Source organism: Nelumbo nucifera, chromosome 7 (assembly GCF_055504915.1).
Source record: "Nelumbo nucifera cultivar China Antique chromosome 7, China Antique-T2T, whole genome shotgun sequence".
In the NCBI taxonomy this organism is placed as follows: Eukaryota; Viridiplantae; Streptophyta; class Magnoliopsida; order Proteales; family Nelumbonaceae; genus Nelumbo; species Nelumbo nucifera.
The window spans coordinates 33,664,733-33,687,708 of NC_142655.1; the positions used below are offsets into that span (position 1 = coordinate 33,664,733).

The 22,976-nt window shown below is 44.1% G+C and overlaps 1 protein-coding gene across 2 annotated transcripts; it reads left to right on the plus strand.

Moving 5' to 3' along the window:
- The first annotated feature begins 15,053 nt into the window (after nt 1–15,053).
- On the plus strand, nt 15,054–19,636 carry LOC104598301 (uncharacterized). 2 transcript variants are annotated; one of them, XR_735347.3, is made up of 11 exons: nt 15,060–15,420; nt 15,809–16,475; nt 16,566–16,708; nt 16,796–17,121; nt 17,220–17,323; nt 17,422–17,506; nt 17,590–17,686; nt 17,975–18,069; nt 18,172–18,244; nt 18,317–18,491; nt 19,258–19,636. XR_735347.3 is itself a non-coding variant. In XM_088891920.1 (10 exons), the coding sequence occupies exons 3-7, from the start codon at nt 17,029–17,031 to the stop codon at nt 17,986–17,988; spliced, it is 393 nt and encodes a 130-aa protein (XP_088748046.1). In that variant the 5' UTR covers nt 15,054–16,475; nt 16,566–16,708; nt 16,796–17,028; the 3' UTR covers nt 17,989–18,069; nt 18,172–18,244; nt 18,317–18,491; nt 19,258–19,636. The 2 variants fall into 2 exon arrangements, 1 of the variants encoding a protein (XP_088748046.1); XM_088891920.1 differs by having other exon boundaries at nt 15,054–16,475.
- The last annotated feature ends 3,340 nt before the right edge of the window (nt 19,637–22,976 follow it).

Here is a 22,976-nt window from a genome sequence, read left to right on the forward strand (position 1 = left end):
TCACTTAATTCAATTCCTTCCTTTGGGCAACCAACATCTATTTCAATCCCTTCCTATTGCCTATCTTACCAATAATGTAATAATGTTTTAATTATCATGTTTCATCATATCTAAGCATATTTTTAATGAATTAAATTACTTTCCTCCATCACCGATGTGCTTAAGAAGGTGTCTATCACCGAAATTGACATGAGGTTGTTTGGTTGCATAGTAATTGTTATTCTTTTTATTATCTTGTTGAATGGTGTGCCAATTTGTTTGAGTTTTAATCAGGCAAAAGGGGAAACTTTATATAATTGTTTTTATCTCAAGTTGATATACAATGCACTATGGATTCTTTATTATTTTCTTATGTATATATACTTGTTTCAACTGACCTTGATTATTTTCTGCAGATATTTACAACGCAAGATGCAAGTATACACTAGAAATAGTATCACTCATTTGGTGAAGTTTATTTCATCACTTAACTTGTCTAGCCATAAGGGTGTTGAAGATGTCGTAGGACAAACACCATTTGCACATTTTCTTGACTTCCCAGATGTAATGTCTGAGAAGTCACTTCTATGTGCACTTGTGAATTGTTGGGACATGCAGTCTGCTTCCTTTAGGTTAGGGAGAAAGCTTGTCACATTCATAGCATCTGATGTAGCTTTGATTTTGGGTTTGCCTACGAGAGGATAATTTGTAGATTTGTACATGGCCCCACATACATTACATCTACAAACGATAATCTTCGGAAAAAAATGTGATACAATGGGGTGATTTAGAAGAAAAAATTAGGGAGTTGTTAGGAAACAAGAAGGCAGAAAGGAAATATGTCCCAAAGTTGCTTATTGTCTATATATTGGGTCAATTCCATTTTAGAAAGACCTGATATATCATTGATTGTAAATCGTTTAAGTACTCTGATAAGCTTAAAGAATTAAGAGATTATGATTGGGCTGGTGCTGTTCATAGGGAACTACTAAATAGTTTGAATGAACTCTCTATGTCAATGATGAAGGAGGCACCACCCAAATCTGGGTGGCTACATGGTTATGCTATTGTACTCATCGTAAGTTTACATTTTGTATAAAAATTAATTCCATTTAATAAATCTTGTATGCTAACGTTGAGTGAGTTCTTCTTATCTTGTTACCTGCATATTTGATTGTTTGAACATTCCACTGTATGGATTCTTTCCATGATGGATGCATTTCCAAGAATTACAAAATGGTCTAGCACCACTTATCATTGGAGGAGAACATATAGTGATGCTATTGCCATGCTTGCAGATGATGAGGTAAAATCAGGAATTTTAAAGTTCTTCAAATTTTAGTTCCTACATCTAGTGAAGAAGTGGCTATGTTGGATGATGGAAAATGTGAGGAGGAAGGAGTCTCATCAAATCAGGAATTGGTTTTGGAAATTAGAAGTCTTAAGTCAAAGGTTGCACAATTAACCGAGGAGAACATTTATCTTCGGTCCTTGTTACCTCACAAGTATGGGAAGAAAAACAAGGTGATGAAGAATATCAACCTGAAGAAGGTGGTAGGAAGGTTCGCTCTAGGCAAGAAAGAAAGAAAGTTCATATTTTGTGTTCACCATTTGTTAACGAAGGAATAAAAATGATTGAGAAAATGCACATGATTGATATGGATAGTACAACATCACCATCAAATAAGGAGGTATATTTCCATATCGTATCTATTAAATACGATGGGTTGGCAAAACAAGTTTAACAACCTAGCAACATTTTATATTTCAGGTCATCGATGGAAAGAGATTATGGAGATCCTACAACTTCAAATGCCAGTTACCTAAGAGCCAACAATCAACTATTAGACGGTTTTTATCAGCTCCAATTGCTAGGTTGATTACACATGCATTAGGCATTGGTAAATAGAACACCCTTGATTTATCGAGTTATTAATACAGTTTTACATATGCAGTGAAATTATTTGGACCGATGGGACCAACAGTTTGGCTGGGGTATACTTGTACTCACTATTTGATGGTGGCCTGATATGAGATGATGTATGTAAATCTTGCAGTAGATTTTTTCCACCTATAATAATTATATTTTTGTTATAATTTGTATATAACTATTGGGCTGCCTTTATTTGTTTTATAGGCCATAAATGCATATGGATGTCTTTTAATTGAAAGGGAGGGGTAAAAATTGGGCAATGCTGAATGTGAAGGTTCTTCTATATTAGCACATTTGCACAGGTAATGGGTTTTAGCCCATTTTATTTCATTTACTATGTACTCATATATTGAATAATCTATTTTTTCCCTTTTCAAATGCATATACCAGGAAATGTTTAAAATGGGTTATGATGCTGCAATAGAGCCCTATATTGGCCTTTTTCTAAGGCAACGGTATAGCAAAGTATTTATACCCTTGCAAAGTAATGGGCATTGGCGCATTTTGGTAATAAACGGGGATAGCGATTGCATTGAATGGTATAGTTCAATCCAGTTTGCTATATACAAGCAATTTGCCAGAACAATGGTATGCGTCTATGCACTACAATATTTTCATGTTCATGTGTTTTTATATTAATCCACAATCATCATTGACTTTGTAATCAATATTTGTCTTAGTCCAACTACTATAGGAGTAAAATCTTGGGAGTGGGGTTTACAAGCAAATGGGGATTTAAAGGATGCAAGGATGCTCCATCCCAACATGCCATTGGGTATGATTATCACGTTGTTTACCATCAGCCTTTATTACACTGATACATATCTTAAGTATTGCAAAGTAATTTCACCATATGTGTTGTACAGGACCAAATGTGAGCTTTTTGTAATGAAATACATGGATTGTTTATGTCGAAGTGCCCCATGGGATTTTGCCTTCAATGATACACAAATTTTATGGTGGAAGATTGGTGCATAAATATTGCAATCCCAACTAGAGTAAACCATCACTAGCTCATTTAGGTCATCCACCCCATCTATACAACTGTGTGTGTTATAACGAAATAGTGTATTAATTATATTAATTATCTGTGATGTATTACTTGTGGTGTATGAGTTACAACAGTATGGTTTGAAACTTTTGTCATTTGCTTTTCTATCGACACCAATCAATTCTTGAATACAGGTGGTGCAAAACTTGCTTCGTGTAAGGTCTTGATGTTGCGTGATCCGGTCACTCCTAGTTGGCACTTGCATGGCTCTTGAGAGGTACTTGAGACGAGAGGAAAGAGGAAGAACTCCCGGGGGGTTTCCCGGTGGGAACGCTCTGATGATAAGTCAGTACTGTGTACAAGAATAGAAGGGAAACAGAAGGCTAAGAGTGAAGGTTGCGCAAGTGATTTGAAGATACCTTGTTCCTTGAGAATGATCCCCTTATAACCGAATTCCATTGCTTCAGGCCCTCTGATTTCTGACAGGGCAGGTATAACCGCCACTGTCAGCCTGTCACAGCCGTTACAGGCAAGGCTGAGGTGGCACGTGCAGGGCCGTCGCTGCAGGGTATGTGCCTGTTAGGCACGAGACACCTTTTTGAAGGTGACAGGCGTGACGCTATCTGACGAGGGACATGTCTGCTATCCACAGATTTTTCGGGTAGGGCGGTCGAGCAGGAAGCTTTCCTGCGGTATACCGAACTGCCCTTCCGCGGATCACCCTGAGCTGGGTTGTCTCTTGAGTGACGAGTTGCCTGTAGTAGTTTATGCCGAGCTGGCTGACTCGAGGTGTCCATGCCTCGGGGTGTCTAGAGATGGATCGGTGCGTTCTTGCCTAGGAGTGGCCCGAGGTCCATTGGGGGGAGCTCAGGCCTTAAGAGAGGTCAGGACGTCCCGAGGGATGTCCCGAAGTGCCTTAACCCCGAGGAGGAGGTGCGGGTAAGGCAGCTCCCGGCGAATAGTTTACCCGCCGAGTTGCCGAGCTGTACTCGGTGGGACTTTCCCTCCGAGTTGTGTTCACGCTCGTTGTGCTGTCATGCTGAGTCACTGTTTGAGCAAGGTCACGCCCACGTGTATCCATGCTGCGAGGTCAGGCCAAATCACCCTCCATCAATTGCCCCCCACGCTGAGTGGATTTGGCGTTGGTATTCATGCCGCTTTGTCGCGCGCTCCGTCCAGCTGGATCGGTTTAGCGCCTGGTTTGATAAAAAAAGGTCCCGAGTCGCGTCTGGATTACACGCAGACCTCACACGATTTGTACTTTGCAGACGTCAAAAACGCACTAAACTGCTTTGGCCTCGAGGAACCCGTAGCTATGTCTATAAATAGAGGGACCCTTGGCCATTTTCCTCGCCACAAAGTGTTTGAACTCTTATCATCAGTGTTTGAACTCGCGTCGGGGGTCTCAGCACCATTTTGGCCATGAAGAAGAGCGCTTCAGGTGCTCTCCCCGGGCACAGGCAATTCTACTACCTGTCCCCCCGCCCGGGTTTTAAACTCATGCACAAGCTCCCGAGCAAAGTCCCAGCTTGGAAGCGGGACTACTTCGTAGTCCGGAGCAGTATGGGGTGGCCCTTCCCCACTGATTGGAGGATAGCCGTTCAAGACCCCGGTGTCATCCTAGACGGGAAGACCAAGAAGGTGCTCCAGTCACTGGCTCAGCTTGGGTTGGATTATAAAGACTTCACTTCTGAGGAGAAGCTCGTCCAGGCGAGCTTGAGCCCGGGTAGGTTTTCCTTTACTTCGGCTTTCTGTTCGTATGTTTACTTTGGGTTACTGATGTCATGTTTTTGCTGCAGGTCCCATGGAGATGGAGAGAATAGACAACCAGAAGTTCTTCCGCCAGATGAAGAGAAAGAAACGCATAGCCAAGAAGGCGCGCATTGAGTCCCCCGCGAGCTTCAGTTGAGGCTCAACCTCCACAGACTTCAGCTTCAGGGCCCGAGGTGACAGCGAAGCCTGTCTTCGATTTGGAAGGATAGGTGGTGCCTCGGGGGCCCGAGGTGGTAGCGGAGCCTGCTGTTAGGCCCACCGAACCTGCTGCCAAGCCTACTGAGCCTGCTACTGAGAGCGCTGCCGAGGCTCATGCTGCAGAGGCTGCTGCCGGGGCTCGTCCAGCCGAGGTGGCCGCCGAGGCCTCTGAGAGTTCCACTTACGACGTGGAGATGATGGCATCCAGCTCGGAGGGCTAGGGGAGTCAACTATTTTGAATCCCCAGCGCAGCCTGGAGAAGAGCAAGCTGGCTGCATACCCGGGGGAGGTCAGCGAGTGGGCTGAACTCACTCCTAGTCAGCTCGGTTTCCGAGCTGCCACTCATGCTATGGTGGTGAGTCTCTCTTTTCTTATCTTTTTTCTTCTCTCTCTCCTTTTTTTTTGGGTTTCCCTTCTGACTGGTTTTCCTTTCGCATGTGAACACCGTCATTCGTGCCTTGACTCTTCAATCAGATCGACACCTGAAGCGGGCTCTAGAGGTTGAGAAGTCATCTTGCGCAGCCCATACCGAGTTGAGGGCAGCTCGCTGCCAGGTCCACCGCCTGGAGAGTGACGCCTCGGCTCAAAAGAGCTTCATCGAGGTGTTAATGGCGGAGAAGCGGAAGCTGGCCCGAGATAAGGACAAGCTGAGGGCCGAGGTGAATGGTCTCTAGGTCAGTCAGGAGGCCTTAGGGCTTGAGGTGAACAGCCTCAAGGCTGAGCGGGACGCCTTGAAGCTTGAGGTGCAAGGCCTCAAGGAGGCAAAGGGGAAGCTGGAGCATAAAGTGGAGTACCTCTAGGAAGACATAAGAGAGAAGACTGCAATCTTCAAGGGTGCTCTCGAGGAGGCCAAGACTCAGGCCGTCCTTGACTACGTCAATTCTTCAAGGTTCGACGACGTGATGGCGGAGGCCTACCGTAAGGACTTCAAGCTTAGTCGGTGGCTGATCAGGCATCTCTATCCTGACCTGGATACGAGCGCCATCACCACTTCGCGGATCACTGACAACATCGTGCGTTAGCCCAAAGATGATCCAGATTCTGAAGATGAGGGCGCCGAAGATGAGGTAGAGGCTGCTGGCCCAGTTACTACCCCCGAGGAGGTCCCTAACAAAGGCGACGAGCTTCCAAAGTAGTTTGCTCCCGTATTTGTAAACTTAATCTTCCCCCTTTTTCTCTCTCGTAACCAATACGTTCCTTAATGGAGTTTATGTAATGGATTTTCTGCAATGAAAAGATTTTTTCTTTTTGCCAAAAGCTTGTGCAATTTATTTTGTCGAAGTGGTCATTCACTCCGAGCTGTTAGCCTACCGTATTGAACTTCTGAAGTGGGTGTTCCTTAATCGGCCATCGTGGCCCCGAACTGTTTAGTAGGGGTAGCCTTGTGTATGCCGGGGTGAGGGATATAGTAGGGCGCATGCCCGACCTGTCTACACCCGAGGTAGCCTGCTGTTAGTTGTCCTCATGGGTTTAACTCTTTGCATGCTAGGGCAGGCTATTTGTCGTAAGGTTCGTGCCTGAACCGCCTGCACCTCAGATGCTGCAAGTACATAGTTCGTGCTGATGGGGCAACTTAACTTTGTATGCTGCCGAGGTTCCTTCATTAGCTTGGCGTTTCAGCCCTTAGGCTGGAGGAGTGGCTCGTGGCCCACTTTTGGAGTAGCTCGTGGCCCACTTTTGGAGTCTACCCATGCCACAGAGGCGACTGGGTCCTGCTGTGCTGAGATCATGTTAGCTCGGTATTTTGGCCCTTAGGCTTTGAGAGTGGCTCGTGGCCTACTCAATTCTTACAGATAGTATCATCTTAGGTTGACAATATTCCATGCCCGAGGTACTTGTTTCCCTTCGAGGGTCTCAAGCTCGTAAGTTCCTTCCCCGAGCACTCGCTTCACTCGATAGGGACCTTCCCAGTTGGATCCGAGCTTGCCAGCGCCGGGCTCAAGTACCATAACTTTACGAAGGACCAGGTCACCAACGCGGAGATTCCGCTTCTTGACCCTAGCGTTATAGTACCGAGCTACTCTCTGCTGGTAGGCTGCTGTCCTGATGTATGCGGGGTCCCTTACTTCGTCGAGTAAATCGAGGTTGGTATGTAGCCCATCTTCGTTTGTCTAATCACTATATGCTTCTAATCGTAGCGTAGGTACTTCGATCTCTGCGGGAATTACTGCTTCGGTGCCGTAGGTGAGATTGAAGGGTGTTTCTCCCATGGCGGTCTTCTCCGTGGTCCGGTAGGCCCATAGAACACTGGGTAGTTCCTCTGCCCATAGTCCTTTAGCTCGGTCTAGTCGTGCCTTTAGTCCACGGAGGATGGCTCTGTTCGTGACTTCGGCCTGACCATTTGCTTGAGGGTGTGCGACTGAAGTAAAGTTCTATCGGATTCCCATGTCCTGGCACTAGTCTTGGAACTTGATATCCTCAAACTGCTTGCCGTTGTTAGAAATCAATACCCGAGGTAATCCAAAGCGGCACACGATGTTCTTCCAAAAGAAGTTTTGGACATTTCGGGCTGTGATCGTTACAAGGGGTTCGGCCTCTACCCACTTGGTAAAGTAGTCCACTGCCACTACTAAGAACTTCCTTCCACCCGTTGCTGGCGGGAATGGCCCGAGTAGATCGATGCCCCATTGTGCAAAGGGCCACGGGCTGGTGAGATACTTGAGGTCGGCAGCGGGTTGATGGTGAATATTGGCATGTCTCTGGCATTTGTCACATTTTCTGACGAACTCGATAGCGTCTGCTTTCATTTTTGGCCAATAATACCCCTGTTGAAGTGCCTTCTGGGCGAGGGCCCTGCCCCCCAAGTGTCCGCCACATAATCCCTCATGAGTGTCACGGAGTACGAGCTCAGCTTCGGTAGGTCGCAGGCAACGCAGATCGGGGAGCGTGAAGGATCTTCTGTACGGCCGTTCGTCTATCATGACGTATTTGGCTGCCTGGCGCTGCCGTTCATCTATCAGCCGTTCGTCTATCTACAGGGAGGGTCCCATGTAGCAGGAAGCTCGCGAGTGGGTCAATCCAACTCGGCTCAGCTTGAACGATGGGAGTGACCTCCTCTGCCCCCCCGAGAATGCTTGGTCGGGGCAAGTCCTCTATGTGCACTGTCCTCATGGTGATGTCGCTGGCGCTGGCTAGTCTGGACAGGGCGTCGGCCTCAGCATTCTTTGACCTTGGTACCTGCCTGATGAAGTGTGACTAGAAGTTGAGCAGGGCCTCTCTAACTTTGGTCAAGTAGGCAATCATGGTTGGCTCGCGAGCTTCGTACTCGCCGGTGACCTAGTTGACCACGAGTCGGGAGTCGCTGCAGATAACAATGTGCTTTGCTTTTACTTCTTTGGCTAAGGCTAGTCCGGCTATCAATGCCTCATACTCTGCTTCATTGTTAGACGCCGCGAACTCGAAGCGTAGCGCGCACTCCAGTCTCGTGTCGCTTGGTCCGCGTAGAACTATTCCAGCTCCGCTGCCTTGTTGGTTCGAGGAGCAATCTACATGAAGGATCCAGGGCTCCTCATCCCAGCTCGCGGTTGGCCGAGCTAGGAGAGATGCCACACTGGCTGCTACCTCACGGGGTTCGAACTCGACTGGCCTGGGAGCTTCGGGCTCACCCGAGCTGGGGGCCTTGTGCTCAACCGGCTTGGGGACTTGATGGCAGTTTGCGGCTTGTACTGGAGGTCGTACTCGCTGAGCTCAATGGCCCACTTTGTCAACCAACCAGAGACCTTGGGTTTAAGTAATACTTGCCTCAGAGGTTTGTCGGTGAGGACGATAACAATATGAGCTTGGAAGTACGGGTGGAGCTTCCGAGCTGCAATTACTAGTGCGTATGCTAGCTTTTCTATCTCCGGGTATCTCGTCTCTGCACCCTGCAATATTTTGCTAATGTAATAGATGGGTTGTTGAACCCGATCTACTTCCCTTATTAGCACCAAACTAACCACTTCGTCGCTCGCTGAGAGGTACAATTCTAAAACCTCGCCCTCCTCGGGCCGGGTTAAGGTTGGCACACTAACAAGGTATTTCTTGAGCTCATCAAATGCGAGCTGGCAGTCTTGGGTCCATTCGAACCCTTTGCTCTTAATTGCCTTAAAGAACGGCAGACAACGGTCCGCCGATTTGGACATGAAGCGGCTCAGGGCGGCTATACGACCATTCAACCTCTGAACCTCCTTCAACTTCCAGGGTGGTCTCATATCTAAAATGGCCTTAATCTTATCTGGGTTGGCTTCAATGCCGCGCCGGTTAATGATGTATCCTAGGAACTTGCCCGAGGTCACACCAAATACACATTTGTTTGGGTTCAGTCTCATATTAAATTTACACAGAATTTCGAAAACAGAATGCAAATCTTGTATTAATTCATGCGAGAATTGAGTTTTGATGACCATGTCGTCTACATAGCATTCTACTTTTCTGCTGATTATCGGTGCAAACAACTTATTCACAAGTCTTTGAAAGGTTGCCCCTACATTTTTCAACCCGAAGGGCATGACCTTGTAATAGTACATGCCGAATTCCGTGATGAAGGCAGTCTTTTCTTCGTCCGTCGGGTCCATCTTAATTTGGTTATAGCCCGAATAGGCATCCAAGAAACTTAGCAACTCATGCCCTGAGGTCGCGTCCACCAAGCGGTCGATTCTAGGGAGTGGGAAGCAGTCTTTTGGGCAAGCCCGGTTCAGGTCGGTGTAGTCGACGCACATGCGCTACTTGCCGTTGGCCTTCTTTGCCAAGACGGGGTTAGCTACCCAGCTCACGTAGTGGACTTCTCTTATGAAGTCAGTTGCGAAGAGCTTTTCGACCTCCTCGTCGACCGCTTTCCACCGCTCTGGGGCTAGGTTGCGTTTCTTCTGTCTAACGGGCCTAATTACAGGATCAGTATTCACCTTGTGAGTTATGAGTTTGGGATCTATACTGGGCATCTCTGCCACGGACTATGCAAAAATATCTAAATTTTGAAGTAAGAAGCTTACCAGTTCGGATCGTAGGGGCTCTTGGACGGAAGCACCGATCTGAAGCGTCCGAGCTGGGTCTGCTGCTGAGGTCGGGACCGCGACTGTTTCTTCTATAGGCATGGCTCGCTCTTCGCCTTGCTCCGTGGGCCGCTCCAGTTTGAGGTCGTCGACCACCTTGGTTTTCCCCTTCAGGGCAGCAACATAGCACTTGCGGGACTCGAGCTGGTCGCCCTGCACTACCCCCACACCGAAGTCTGTTGAGAACTTCATAGCCAAATGGTAAGTAGAGACCACTGCCCGTAGGACATGGGTGATTGGTCGACCTATTATGACATTGTAGGGGGAGGGGGTCACGACCACCAGGAAGTCGTGTTTGAAACTGACCACACAAGGCCATGCGCCGACTTCTATAGGTACTGTTATTTTCCCAAGGGGACAGACTTCTCCGCTGAAGCCCACCAAAGAAGTGTCTGTAGGCTTCAGGTCGCTTCTCTACAACTGAAGCTGGTCGAACGCAACTTTGAAAAGGATGTCGGTTGAGCTGCTTGAGTCAACGAGTACGCGCTTGACCTCGAAGTCGTTGATTCTTAGCTTTATTACGAGTGCATCATTGTGGGGATAGTGGACCCCTCGCGCATCGTCTTCTGTGAAGAAAATTGGGTCTCCCGTCTTCGGCCACTTCGGGGGGTTCTGCTCTTCCCGGGAAGCCTCACGAATTGACGTCCGAGCTGCTGTTGAAGTGCCACCCGCAACGACCGAACCTCCCAATATCATGTGGATGGTCCCCCGAACTAGCCTCTCCTTCGGAGGCTGCCTCTGCAGTTGTTCGGATGACCTGCTGCTGGACTCGGGAGCATCCTTACCGTGCTCCCCTTGCCAACCTGTTCTATTACCATTGTTATTATTATTTTGTACAAAGTTTCTCAAATATCCACGACGGATGAGCTCCTCTATCTCGTCGCAGAGGTTTTTACAACTCTCGGTACTGTGACCGTGATCTTTGTGAAAACTGCAATACAAACTTATTTCTTTCATTGGGATTCCCCCTCAGACGGGGTGGCCGCTTCACATACGGAACGTCCTTGATCGCCATTAGGATTTCGGCCCGCTTCGTATTCAGTGGGGTGTAATCGGTTTGGTCCACCGCAGGAGCTCGGAACGACTGTCCTGGCTTTGCCCCCCGAGCTGCATCCTTTTTCCTTCGGCTGTCCCCTTGGCTGGAAGTCTCTCCTTCCCTCTTCCTCTTTTCGGGCGCACTCTCGCCCTTTTGGTTGATCTCCTCCTCGGTGGCTATGAACTTGTCCGCGAGCTTAAGAAATTCAGTTATAGTCGCTGGTTGGTTGACGTCCATGTGCCATTTGATCTCCTTGTGCGTCACGCCTTTCTTAGCTGCTGTAAGGCGCACGGCGGGGTCCAGGTGCGGTATCTGCAAGAAAGCATCGTTGAACTGCTTAACATAGCCCCGGATGGATTCTCCTTCTCTTTGCACTATGTTGAGGAGGTTCTCTTCAGTCCGCGGGCACCGCTTACTGGTAACAAAGTGAGACGTGAAAGCCTGCGCGAACTACGCCCAACTTCTTATTGATTCGGGCATCAGGTTCCGATACCATGTGTGGGATACTCCCCTAAAGGTGGTGGAGAAGGCCATGCACATGCACGACTCACTTGCTCTTGCTAGGTGCATCTGCGACTGGAAGACATCTATGTGATCATTTGGGTCGAAAGACCCGTCATACTTATCAAGAGGGGGGAGCTTGAAATCTTTAGGCATTGGGACTGCCAGTAGCTCGGGGGATAGGGGGGATTGGACTGAAAGAATGGGCGCTTTGACCTCGCCCGAGCTTACCTCTTCTTTGCCTCTGAGTTCGGGTAGGTCGCGGGTAGCAGACCAGCGAGCTCGGCGGCGGCGTCTCTACTTTCTGGCGGGCTCGGCATTCGTGCTGCTCGCTTCTGTTCTGTTAGGAATGGTGTGTGTAGGAAATAGCTCAGGCCGCTGGTGATGACTTCGGACAGAGGGCTCTTGCTTGGAACCTGCGGCTAAGGCTTCAAATCGGTTTTCTAGGAACGGGGTACTTGGCCTCAAGGGTTGAGGTGACATGGGCCTGCCGAGCTGAGGTCCTCCCAACCTAACTGCCCGTGGTGAGGTCGGGGCGACTGGTCTTTCTTGTCTGCCGTGGGTGGAGGCCTAGCTCCTTGGAGGGTTCTTGGGGGACTCTCCTCGGCGAGGCGGGTGCTCCTCCTGTCGGCGAGACCCAGCTTGCTGTGAGACTAGGTGCCGAGGGGGAAGCTGTGATTGCTGAAGCTGAGGCTGAGGCAACTGGGGAAACTGCTGCTGATACTGGTACTGGGAGACCTGGTGTAGCATATGCTGTTGATAGAGCTGAAGTTGCTGGAACTGTTGCATTTGGGCCTGCATGGCCCGCATGCATTGCATCAAGTCCTCCATTTGATTCGGGCTGGCCGCCGGGGGCACGACCGAAGTTTCGGTGAACGTCGCTCCGAGTGTAGCAGGGAGTGGGGCGACGACAGGTGCCACTGTAAGAGGCATATTCAAGCTGGGGATTCCGTCCGCCGAGAGGGGAACGGTGAACTGTCCGATACATACAGTAGGGAGCTGGGGTTGTTCCCTGGAGTTATCCATTTCCGTGCTTCATCCGACGTTGCTAGAGGAAGCCACGTGTGTTGGATTTTTCAAGGAAGAAAAGAACTGCGAAAGTTTAGGGAGAAAGGCCTTTTGAAGCGTATTCCCATAGACGCCGCCAAATGATGTTGCGCGATCCGGTCACTCCTAGCTGGCACTCACCTGTCTCCTGAGAGGTACTTGAGACGAGAGGAAAGAGGAAGAACTCCTGGGGGGTTTCTCGACGGGAACGCTCCGATGATTAAGTCAGTACTGTGTGCAAGAAGATAAGGGAAACGGAAGGCTAGGAGTGAAGGTTGTGCAAGTGATTCGAAGATACCTTGTTCCTTGAGAATGATCCCCTTATAACCGAATTCCATTGCTTCAGGCCCTCTGACTACTGATAGGGTAGGTATAACCGCCACTGTCAGCCTGCCACAACCATTATAGGCAAGGCTGAGGTGGCACGCGCGGGGCCGTCGCTGCAGGGTACGTGCCTGTCAGGCACGAGACACCTTTCTGAAGGTGACAGGCGTGGCGCTATCTGACAAGGGACATGTCTGCTATGCACAGATTTGTCGGGTAGGGCGGTCGAGCAGGAAGCTTTCTTGCGGTATACCGAACTGCCCTTCCGCGGATCACCCTGAGCTGGGCTGTCTCTTGAGTGACGAGCTGCCTGTAGCAGGTTATGCCGAGCTGGCTGACCCGAGGTGTCCATGCCTCGGGGTGTCCAGAGATGGATCGGTGCGTTCTTGCTTGGGAGTGGCCCGAGGTCCATTGGGGGGAGCTCGGGCCTTAAGAGAGGTTAGGATGTCCCAAACTCGGGACATCCAGAAGTCCCTTAACCCCGGGGAGGACGTGCAGGTAAGGCAGCTCCCGGCAAGTAGTTTACCCGCTGAGTTGCCGAGCTGTACTCGGTGGGACTTTCCCTCCGAGTTGTGTTCACGCTCGTTGCGCTGTCATGCTGAGTCACTGTTTGAGCAAGGTCATGCTCACGTGTACCCGTGCTGCGAGGTCGGGCCAAATCACCCTCCATCAGGTCTCAATGGCAATGAAGATGGAATTTGAAGCTATGCCAAAAAACTAAGCCAATGCTCACCTTGGTTACATCTTATCAATATTGCTATCAAGGCATGCAGTGCTATTGAGGTATGGGTTAGAAAGATTGAGACCCTTTCTTGTTCATAGTGTTTAACTAGTGAACTTTATATTAAATGAGTCTGAATTCTATTTGAGACTTCAGAACTACTTACATAAGAACCTTCATTCTTGAACTTATAAGCATTATAAGTTAGTAGATGGGCATATGAATTTGATAGTCTAGATATATTATATACATACTCAAAATATTTAAGTAAATTCAGAGTGGAATCTTTAAAATTCTTCATAGACCAGCCTACCTTCATGTCTTCGACAGTTGCATCTGTAATAGTAGTAGAATTGCAAAAAACGATCATATGTTTTACTCTCAATCTCTTGGCTTTCATTAAATCATCAATTACAACCCTTCATTTAGATTGAGCTGCAATAGATTCTTCTTCTGTTTGTATAGACAGAAGACAAATCTTCATACATTATCATAAAACCAATCCCTCCAACCTTAGTTGTTGGCACGTGAGACCCATTTGTAAACATTAGGACCTGAAGCATGACAACAGAATTGAAATGGGATTTACTTGGTCAAGAATATTTTCTATAGTGCTGGTAATGAATATTTCACATTTGCTACAATTTGAGTTGGGACGGGCAAAGGCTTTTGTACAATTTTGCATGTTTTGGCATCTCATATTAGTCTGATTATAATTAGAAACTTTTCCAATAATAATTGTACCTCCTACCTTTGGTAGGTAAGATAATTTAACAAGAAGAACTTGTTGATTGAGGTTGATGGGGATTAAAACATTGTTAACCCCTCTTTAGGGTTAAAGTCACAGCTCACAATGCATAGAGTGTCCTCAAGTCAACACCTTTTGTCTAGCACATCTCTATATGAATCATCTAAATTAGCAATTTATCTTGGATTTAAGTTATCAAAATATCAAACCTTATGTTATTCAATCACTTCAAAATTTCATAATTGGGCTCATATGACATAACCACATAGTTATGGGTACAACTTCCTATCACATGATGAAATTGGGGAATCAAATTGCCCAGCTCCCCTTTTGCTCACTTTCACACAAAAACCTTGTATTCTTCCTTATTCTTGTTCTTGTTCTAAAATAACTAATAATTCATATGAATTATAGTCTGAATGCTCCAACACTCTCCCTTGAACCAATACTCTAATATAGTACATAGCTATTTAGCAAATAAAGTTGCTTGCTTAAATCCTAGTCCATACCTAAACTTATGGGATACATCCATGAAAATCCTTTGTTCTTTGGGTGGCGCTTAACCCCGTATAGCATTTTTCAGTAATGTTGATACAACTGGACTGGACCAGCTAGTTGAACCGGTTAGACCGTGACCCGCAATCTTGCTAGTCCGAATATATCCCAAACCCAGTAGTGACCGACCGGTTCTACCGTCTACCATAGAACCGGTAACGGTTTTGTATAACCAGTCGGTTTTTTCATTTTCACATTTTGCTCGAAGAGAGAAAAAATGTCAAATTGGGCCAAATAGGCCCTAGGTCCATTCGAACCCCAAGTTGCCTAGTTCCCAACCAAGCATATTGGGCAAAACCATCGATCTATCCTATTCAAACAACTTGACACCACCAACAGCGTGTCTCCGTCTCCGGATTATCCACCCGTCCACCGCCGCCATTACCGCTGCTGCGGCCACCGATAGATACTCTCTTCTTCTTCTTCTTCTTATTATTATTATTATCCAATGAAGAAACCCAAAAGTGTTAGTTATCTTTGAATCTTTGTGCGTATTCATCACAGAAAAATACAAAGGATTACCGAATGGCGAAATACAAATTTACACCCGCCGGTGGACCCTTTTCACCGCGGGCGTCCCTATCCCTGTAAATCAGCCGACCGGTTTCTTCTCCTCCTCCCCCCTTATTGTTCTTATTATTCATCCTCTTCTTCTTCCACTGAAGAAACCCAAAAAATGTTTGTTAACTTTGTGCTTATTCATCGGCAAACTACAAAGGATTAGCATTACATTTTGGGCATGTTTAGATGCAATTGCCATTGGCTTGATTAGTAATGTTGTTTGCAATCATTTACTTGTCTATTTATATATTTGCTACGGAATTTCCTATACAACTAAAAGAATATATAATCTCTATGGTGGTTTCTCCAGTTGAAGATCTAGCCAATGGGTCATTCATTTTACGTTTTATGTCTAAATTTCATTTTTCGTGTCTGATATTTGATTGATGCATTACTCTTTCTTTTTCCATGCAGCCAATTATTGAATTCCAAAATGCAGATATTTAGTAGAAATAGCCTCACCTATTTCTTAGCCTTTGTATCTAAACTAAAACTCCAAACACATCGAAGGGTTCGTAAGCAAATGGAGAAAACTCCCTTTCATCATCTATTGCATACGCTTGATGTGAACAATAATGATAAGGCATTGTTAACTGAGCTTGTACATAGGTGGGACATGAAAAGTCAGTCATTTATATTAGCAGATGTTCATGTCCCTTTGACACCGACTGATGTTGCTATGATATTGGGATTGCCAAACAAAGGCAAATTTGTTGATCTGTATATTGCACCTAAACTAACCGATCTGCATGAAGACTTATTCAATGGGGCCAAGTTGGACTGGACCGATGTGGAATGAAAGACATCGGAGTTATTGACGAAGGATGAACAAGAGCATGATTATATTGCAAATCTCCTAGTGTTGTATATCTTGGGCCAGTTTTTATTTACGAGAACTAGTCGAATCATTGATGCAAAATGGTTTAGGTTTGCTGAAAACCTACAACAATTGGGAGAATATGATTGAGCAGATGCGGTGCATAGGGAGTTAGTGAAGAGTTTGGATGAATTAACATTCACAAGGATCAAAGAGCCTGATTCCAAATCCGGGTGGTTGTGCGGTTGTTCTATAGTACTAATTGTAAGTTTTCTTCCTCATATTATAGATTTATTGGTTTTATTGATTTCTATGGTCAGATCACTAATTGCTTTATTGTGTTTCATGTCATAGGGGTGGTTATTTGAGTACACCACTATCTATCCTTGTTCGTCCTAGTTGACAGGTAGTGAATTTCCTCGGTTAGCAAAGTGGGCAAGTTCCACATTTAGACGAAAGACAACATATGGTGAAAGTGTTGGCAACTTAGATCAGAGGTAGGTTTTTGTGCACCTCTTTCACATACTCAGTATTAATAACTTAAATGTATTTGATGAAACTAAATGTTGTGCAAAATGAATCAGATCATTGAAGTATTGCTGCCAGAAAGTAACAAAGAGAAGGTCTTAGTAGAGGAACGTGATGGTCAGGACTCTAATAGGCCGTCTTATGAATCACTATGTTCAAGAATTGGTGAGTTGGAGGCACAAGTTAAACACTTGTCTAAGGAGAACCAAGAATTACATGCAAGGCTTAGAGCTCACATACACCGGCATGGTTTAATGAGTGCGAGAATCAAGTACGCCCACCTGGTTGCATGCCCTCCACATCACATAGAGCTGAGGCCAAGGAAGAGATTGTCACTAGAAAAAAAAGAAGATATCCAAAGCAACCATTCATTATGACTATAGTAAGTTTGGGTTTCTAAACTTATGCATTAATCAAGATTAAACCAATGGGATTGTTTGATTTGGTATATCTCAGAGCAACCATTCATTATGACTATAGTGTGTTGATGGCAAACTGCTTTGGTGCAACTATCAAGAAAAAAAGAAGACATCCAAAGCTCATTTGGAAGAAGTTAAGAGATTCCTTTATCGGCCTATTACAGGGTATGTTTGTAATATATTTTTGGAAATTGTCCATACATATTGCTTAGCAACTAATTCAGCTTACTATACATCAATACTCACTGAATTTTACTATGTAGTGAAATTGTATGGGCAGATGGAAGCAGCCATTTAAGTGGGATACATCTGTATTCTTTGATAAGTGGTGAACATATATATGATGATGTATGTTTAATTATGCATTTAAATACTATTTCTCTTTTGATAGGTAAGATTAATCTATTTTCTTTTATTTTTTTGTTCTATAGGTCATAAATGCATGTGGTGCTCTCTTGATTAAGCGACATCAACAACATAACAGTGCTAATGAGCCAGATAAATTTTTCTACGTTGTCTTATGCTCAGGTACCTTAAATAAAGCCACAACCTATTCAATCTTGCAATAAATATTTAGGTTTTCATATTGCACTTGTGGCGTTATGAAACAGCAATTGATCCTACAAGACAAATCTTGCAACATTGACTCATATATACACTTATTGAAAGAGCATATGTACCAGAAGATATTTTTGCCAATACAAAGTGGAAACCACTGGCATTTACTAGTCATATATACACTTTGTGTGTTCTGCTTTGCCTATACAAACAAACTAAGTGCTTTGAATACTATTTACTAAATAACATTTGGTATAGGCAAACTATTATAAAGCTCAGCTCGTCCAGTTAGGTATAGAAGGTGTTTGGAATGTACAAGTTTGTAAAGATGCTCCTTCTCAGGGTGGAAATGGGTATGCGTCTTTGCCAAGCAATTCCTTTAGTCAATAGTTGGATTATTGGTGATATTGATAGTTTTTTTGTAGTTTTTCCTAAACTTATATTACTTTTTACAGCAACGAGTGTGGTGTATTTCTGATGATGTACATGGAATGTTTGTCGCGAGGAAGCAATGTGGACTTCAATTTGGTATACAATAATGATATTTTATTTAATTTGATCCCGAACAATTATAATTACACTGACATTGTATTACAACAGGATGACACAAAAGTCTTGTGCTGGGAAATGGCTGAACAAATTTTAAAATCGGAGATCCCAATGGGTTGGTGATACATGTTTTCAGTTCTCTCTGTGAGGAAAATTAGTTATTGCAATGGTTCTCTCTGTCAAAAACATTGGTTCCCAAGGCTGTTGTTGATGATCCCTACCATATGTAAGTAAAGTCTCCCCTCTTATATTTACTTGTTGGTGGTTGTCGAAGCAATTACGAAGTGAATGTTCAAAGATCACTTTTACATCCGTTATAATGCTTCGATTGGTTTTTGTTTTTTTTTTTTTTTTTTTAATTTAATAGAAAAAGTGTTTGGGATGAGTGTGTTTAGCTCAATGTTGCTAGAGAAGTCAAACTACCTGAGAAACTTTTAGATTTGGAGTGAAATTTCTGTAAAGGATTGGAAATTGGGTTTGGGGTTTGTGGAATGGGTCACGCAACTTGACCCAGATTGGAAGTTGGGGACCCGAACTAGATCTTTCACCTGCATACCCTACATTCATGTCTTTATTCACACTAGCCCAAGTTGCTGATCTACTAAATTTGCTTCAATACCAAACAACTAACCTTTCATCTTATGGACTAGTTTCAGATACAACCCATCTACAAACTATCTGGTATCATCTCAAGGATTTTTTTTAACATAAGAGTAACATGGTGTAGAAGGTGATGGTTAAGTATGAGTATGAGTTTGTAAGCATCTCAGGTGGGATTTGCATAAGCATATTATAGATATGGATATGTGATGGTTGAGTATGAGTTTGTAACAACTGAGTATTAGGTTATGAAAGTTAATGCTTATTGTACTTTATTTTGTGCCTTGCTGAATTATGTATTAATTCATTTCTCTGTATTAGTTGTAAAGAAAGATTGGGAACTACTTTTACCTGCTCATATATTGATGCTAATCAATTTTTATTGGTCACAGGTGATGGTGCTCTATGGAATGTATCAAATGATTTGGAAAGGGAGCTTCAATTTACCTACAAAACTTGGTTCTTCCCGATGGAGGTGGATGCAAAAGCAATATCATACTTTCAGATGTAGCATTTGTTTTGATCTCTCTTAATGGTGAACAAAGATCGTGTTCGGTGTTTTTTGGACAGGCATATCATATCTACTAGGGATGATTTGTTGAATTTATTTTGCTAAATTCTTATGTATAGTAATTACTGTAAATACCAAAAAAATTGTCATAAGGACTAATATGGTGTTGGTTAAATATTTTTGGACGATGAAATTTATTACTCACTTGTAATGTTTTTGACAATGGCGTGATTGTTAATTCCACATCAACTATAATTCAATATTGGCTTGATGGGCTAAAATGCCCAACTTGATATATACTTATGTAGATGGATGTGAAGTGTTGAATGGAAAAGTAAGACATAAGACCATGTTCACCCCCTCCTTAATGAACATTTATCAAATAAGAAGGTTATGTAGGTGGATGTGAAGGCTTGATGGGCTAAAATGCCCAACTTCGTTCATGTAATGGTCATATATGCCTCAACAACCACCTTTGTAAAGATTTACCAAGATGGAATTAGAGATGTTGGTTAAGTTTATCTGAAAGAACATATCATCTACAATTGGAACATCTGTTTCATATGAATTAACTGATAACAAATGGTGAAATAGTGTCTATTATTATTATGTGTTTACCCTTTTCTTAATGGCCATTTTCCAAGGACCCCATATTATTCAAATTTACCAGGTTGGCTCATATGACCACAAGTTGCCAAATAGCCATCTAGCATTAGCTACCCCCACCCCCCAGTGGCCACGAAGAAGAGTAACTAAATAATTTTGCTGGTAGTACCCCATCCTGGGACTGTTATCCTAATCCCATTCAGTGAAAAGAAAGCTTTGCTAGATGTTGGGGAGGAAGCGGTTGAATTCACCACAGTGGAAACAAAAGAAGGCACTATGGTGATCGAAAACTGGTGTCCGTTGGCTAACACAACAATTCCTATTGTTGGAAGATTCAAATTGAAACTTTTGGGCTTACCTTTTCACCTATGGAAGAAAACCATTCTAGAGGCGATGGGTGGTGTTTTGCTCTTGTATAAAACCTTAGACTTGAGAGTAGTTCATTTAAAGATTATTGGTATAATGGCTGAAGTTGTGTCGATAATGATCAACCTCTGCGCAAATGGATACTGATTAAAGATTTGGGTCGCTTCAAAAGTTGAAGAGGCCAAAGCTTGAAGACGATGATGACTTGGCAAGATGGATAACACTTGGTGGGAACAACAAAAAGCTAGATGGACGCATCAGCACTAAGGGGAAGTTCTTTCTAGAGAAAAGGTGAAGCTTTTGTTTGAAACTGAAAAGGTTGTCTCAAAAAATCAAGCAGTAATTACGGAGAAATTTTCCCCTTTTCGATTTACCCTGATTGCTGAAGTTTTGGGGAGGATTATTGAGAGGGCAGACTCTAGAGGTTTGGTAAGTGGTTGGAGAGTTGGGAGGAGTTGGGTTCCGATCACTCATTTACAGTTTACAGATGACACAATTCTATTTTGTGGAGGGGATGAGATTAGGTGGGTTAGAAACTTGAAATGGGTGATTAATGTGTTTGAACAAGTGGCCAACCTCAAAGTCAACCTTGATAAGAGTTGCGTGATTGGCATTAATATGAGTGCTGTAGAGGTGGAAGAAAGGGCCCGAAAATTTGGGGCTTCCCTTAGGGGATAATCCTAGCAAAAGGGGCTTTAGGAATCCGTTGATTGAGAAGTTCACAAGAAGGCTTGCTTCATGGAAGAAAAACTATCTGTCTTTGGATGGTAGGATAACTTTGATCAAAGCAACCTTGGCGAACCTCCCGATCTACTTTCTATATGTGTTTAAAATTCCTAAGGGAGTGTGTATGGTGCTAGAGAAACTTATGAGAGATTTCATATGGGAACCTAGGGAGAAGAAAAGGGATCATAGAGTTAGGTGGGGTGTAGTCACTAAAGCTAAAAATGATGTTGGGGCACAGGGTATAACATAGGGACACAAGAGATTCTCCCCAAAAGTCTATTCATGCTATTCTTCCACCCTTCCTTCCTTTTATTAGGTATGACCTTTGCTCTGGGAGGGGGACACACTTTTGAAAGAGCAGTTTCCTTTATGTTATCTCTATCAAGGTTTAAAAATCCTGTTACTACCTTCTTAACCTTTTCTAATTCTGCCCCTGATTGGAACCTGGGCTTTCGAAGGGCTCTTAGAGACTTTGAATTGGATTCTATTTCTAGTTTGCTTAAGATCCCGGAGGAGGTAGTTGTTGACCCCTTTAGACTGGACAGTAGGAATTAACCCAATCCTAATCGGCCCTTGATTTTCCTTTCCTAATTTCGGAAGTTTGGAGTAGACCAATTCCTCCCAGAGTAGGTGCTTTTTGCTAGGAAACTATCCTAGGAAAGTGTAACACTTGTGACCTACTTCAAAAGAAAGGGCCAAGTTGGTATTTATCTTCGCACTGGTGCATCTTACGTAAGAAGAATGGTGAGAATTGTTATCACTTATTAGTTTTCTGTTATTTTCTATAAAAAATCCGGTATTGGTTTTTCTCTCTCTTTGGTTGCAAGTGGCCCACCCCTCCAAGTGTGCAAAGCTTGTTTATCACTACTTCAGCGAGGGATTTAAAAAGAATAGGTAAAATCTTGTGGAGATGTGTAAGAGCAGGTATATGCTGGACAAGGTGGGAGGAAAGGAATCAACATACTTTCCATGAAAAAGAAAAGAACAAAGAATCCATCATTAACTTAATCTATGTTAGGGTGATTCACTGGGTCAAGTCTATGAAGCTATTTGAAGGATTCTCAACAAGAGATATCATTAGAAATTGGAAAGAAGTAGCTTGGTCCGCTTAGTTGATTAATTCCCATGTTCCAACTTGCTCTCCTCAAACACGGGGTGGTTCACTAAATTGAACTTTGATGGCAGTAGCGAAGGAAACCCAGGCCCTTTAGGTATAAGTGGAGTGTTCAGGGACGAAGAAGGTTGGGTTTTGGCTATGTTTTTAGGGCCTATAGGTTGGGGGGATTCTTTGAGAGCTGAAATTTCAGTAGTATTAGAAGGAATAAAAAGAGCCAAATAGTTGAATAGTAGGAAGTTGCTAGTGGGGGGTGACTCTAGATTAGCTATTAACTGGCTGCAACAGGAAGATGTTAGTTTGTGGAAATTCTTGAATGAAAAAAAAAAGAAAATTTACCAGCTCACTCAAAACATGCAAATTAAGTTTTAGTGGTCCAAGAGGAGCTACCTTTTAGCTAAACAAGGGGTGGGAAGAGCTACTTTCTTTTGGGCTATGTTATAATAGTAGTCGATCAAGACTACAATCAGTCTTGAATCCCAAAAAGGTTTCAGATTGAGAAAAGTAGAAGGAAAGAAGAAGAAGAAAAGAAGAAAGAAGAAGTACACAAGGGTTTAGGAAAAGAGGGACAGATTGAATGAGTCTGCCGCCGCCACCCTCTCAATATTTCTATGTTATGTTCACTAATTGTAGGAAAGGGCAGAATTGTCATTAATGCTTACATGGCAAATAAAAACAATAATAAACTGAAATAACAAGCTATCTGAAATAACTACCAACTAACACTGATATAACTAACAAAGATTACATGTGTTGCCATACGAACACAGTGGTGACCACAGCCATGG

Coding starts and splice junctions, on each gene's coding strand:
- LOC104598301 (XM_088891920.1), top strand. CDS start 17,029: ATGCCCTCCACATCACATAGAGCTGAGGCCAAGGAAGAGATTGTCACT. Junction 17,122..17,219: donor AACCATTCATTATGACTATA/GTAAGTTTGGGT, acceptor TTATGACTATAG/TGTGTTGATGGCAAACTGCT. Junction 17,507..17,589: donor GTGAACATATATATGATGAT/GTATGTTTAATT, acceptor TTTGTTCTATAG/GTCATAAATGCATGTGGTGC.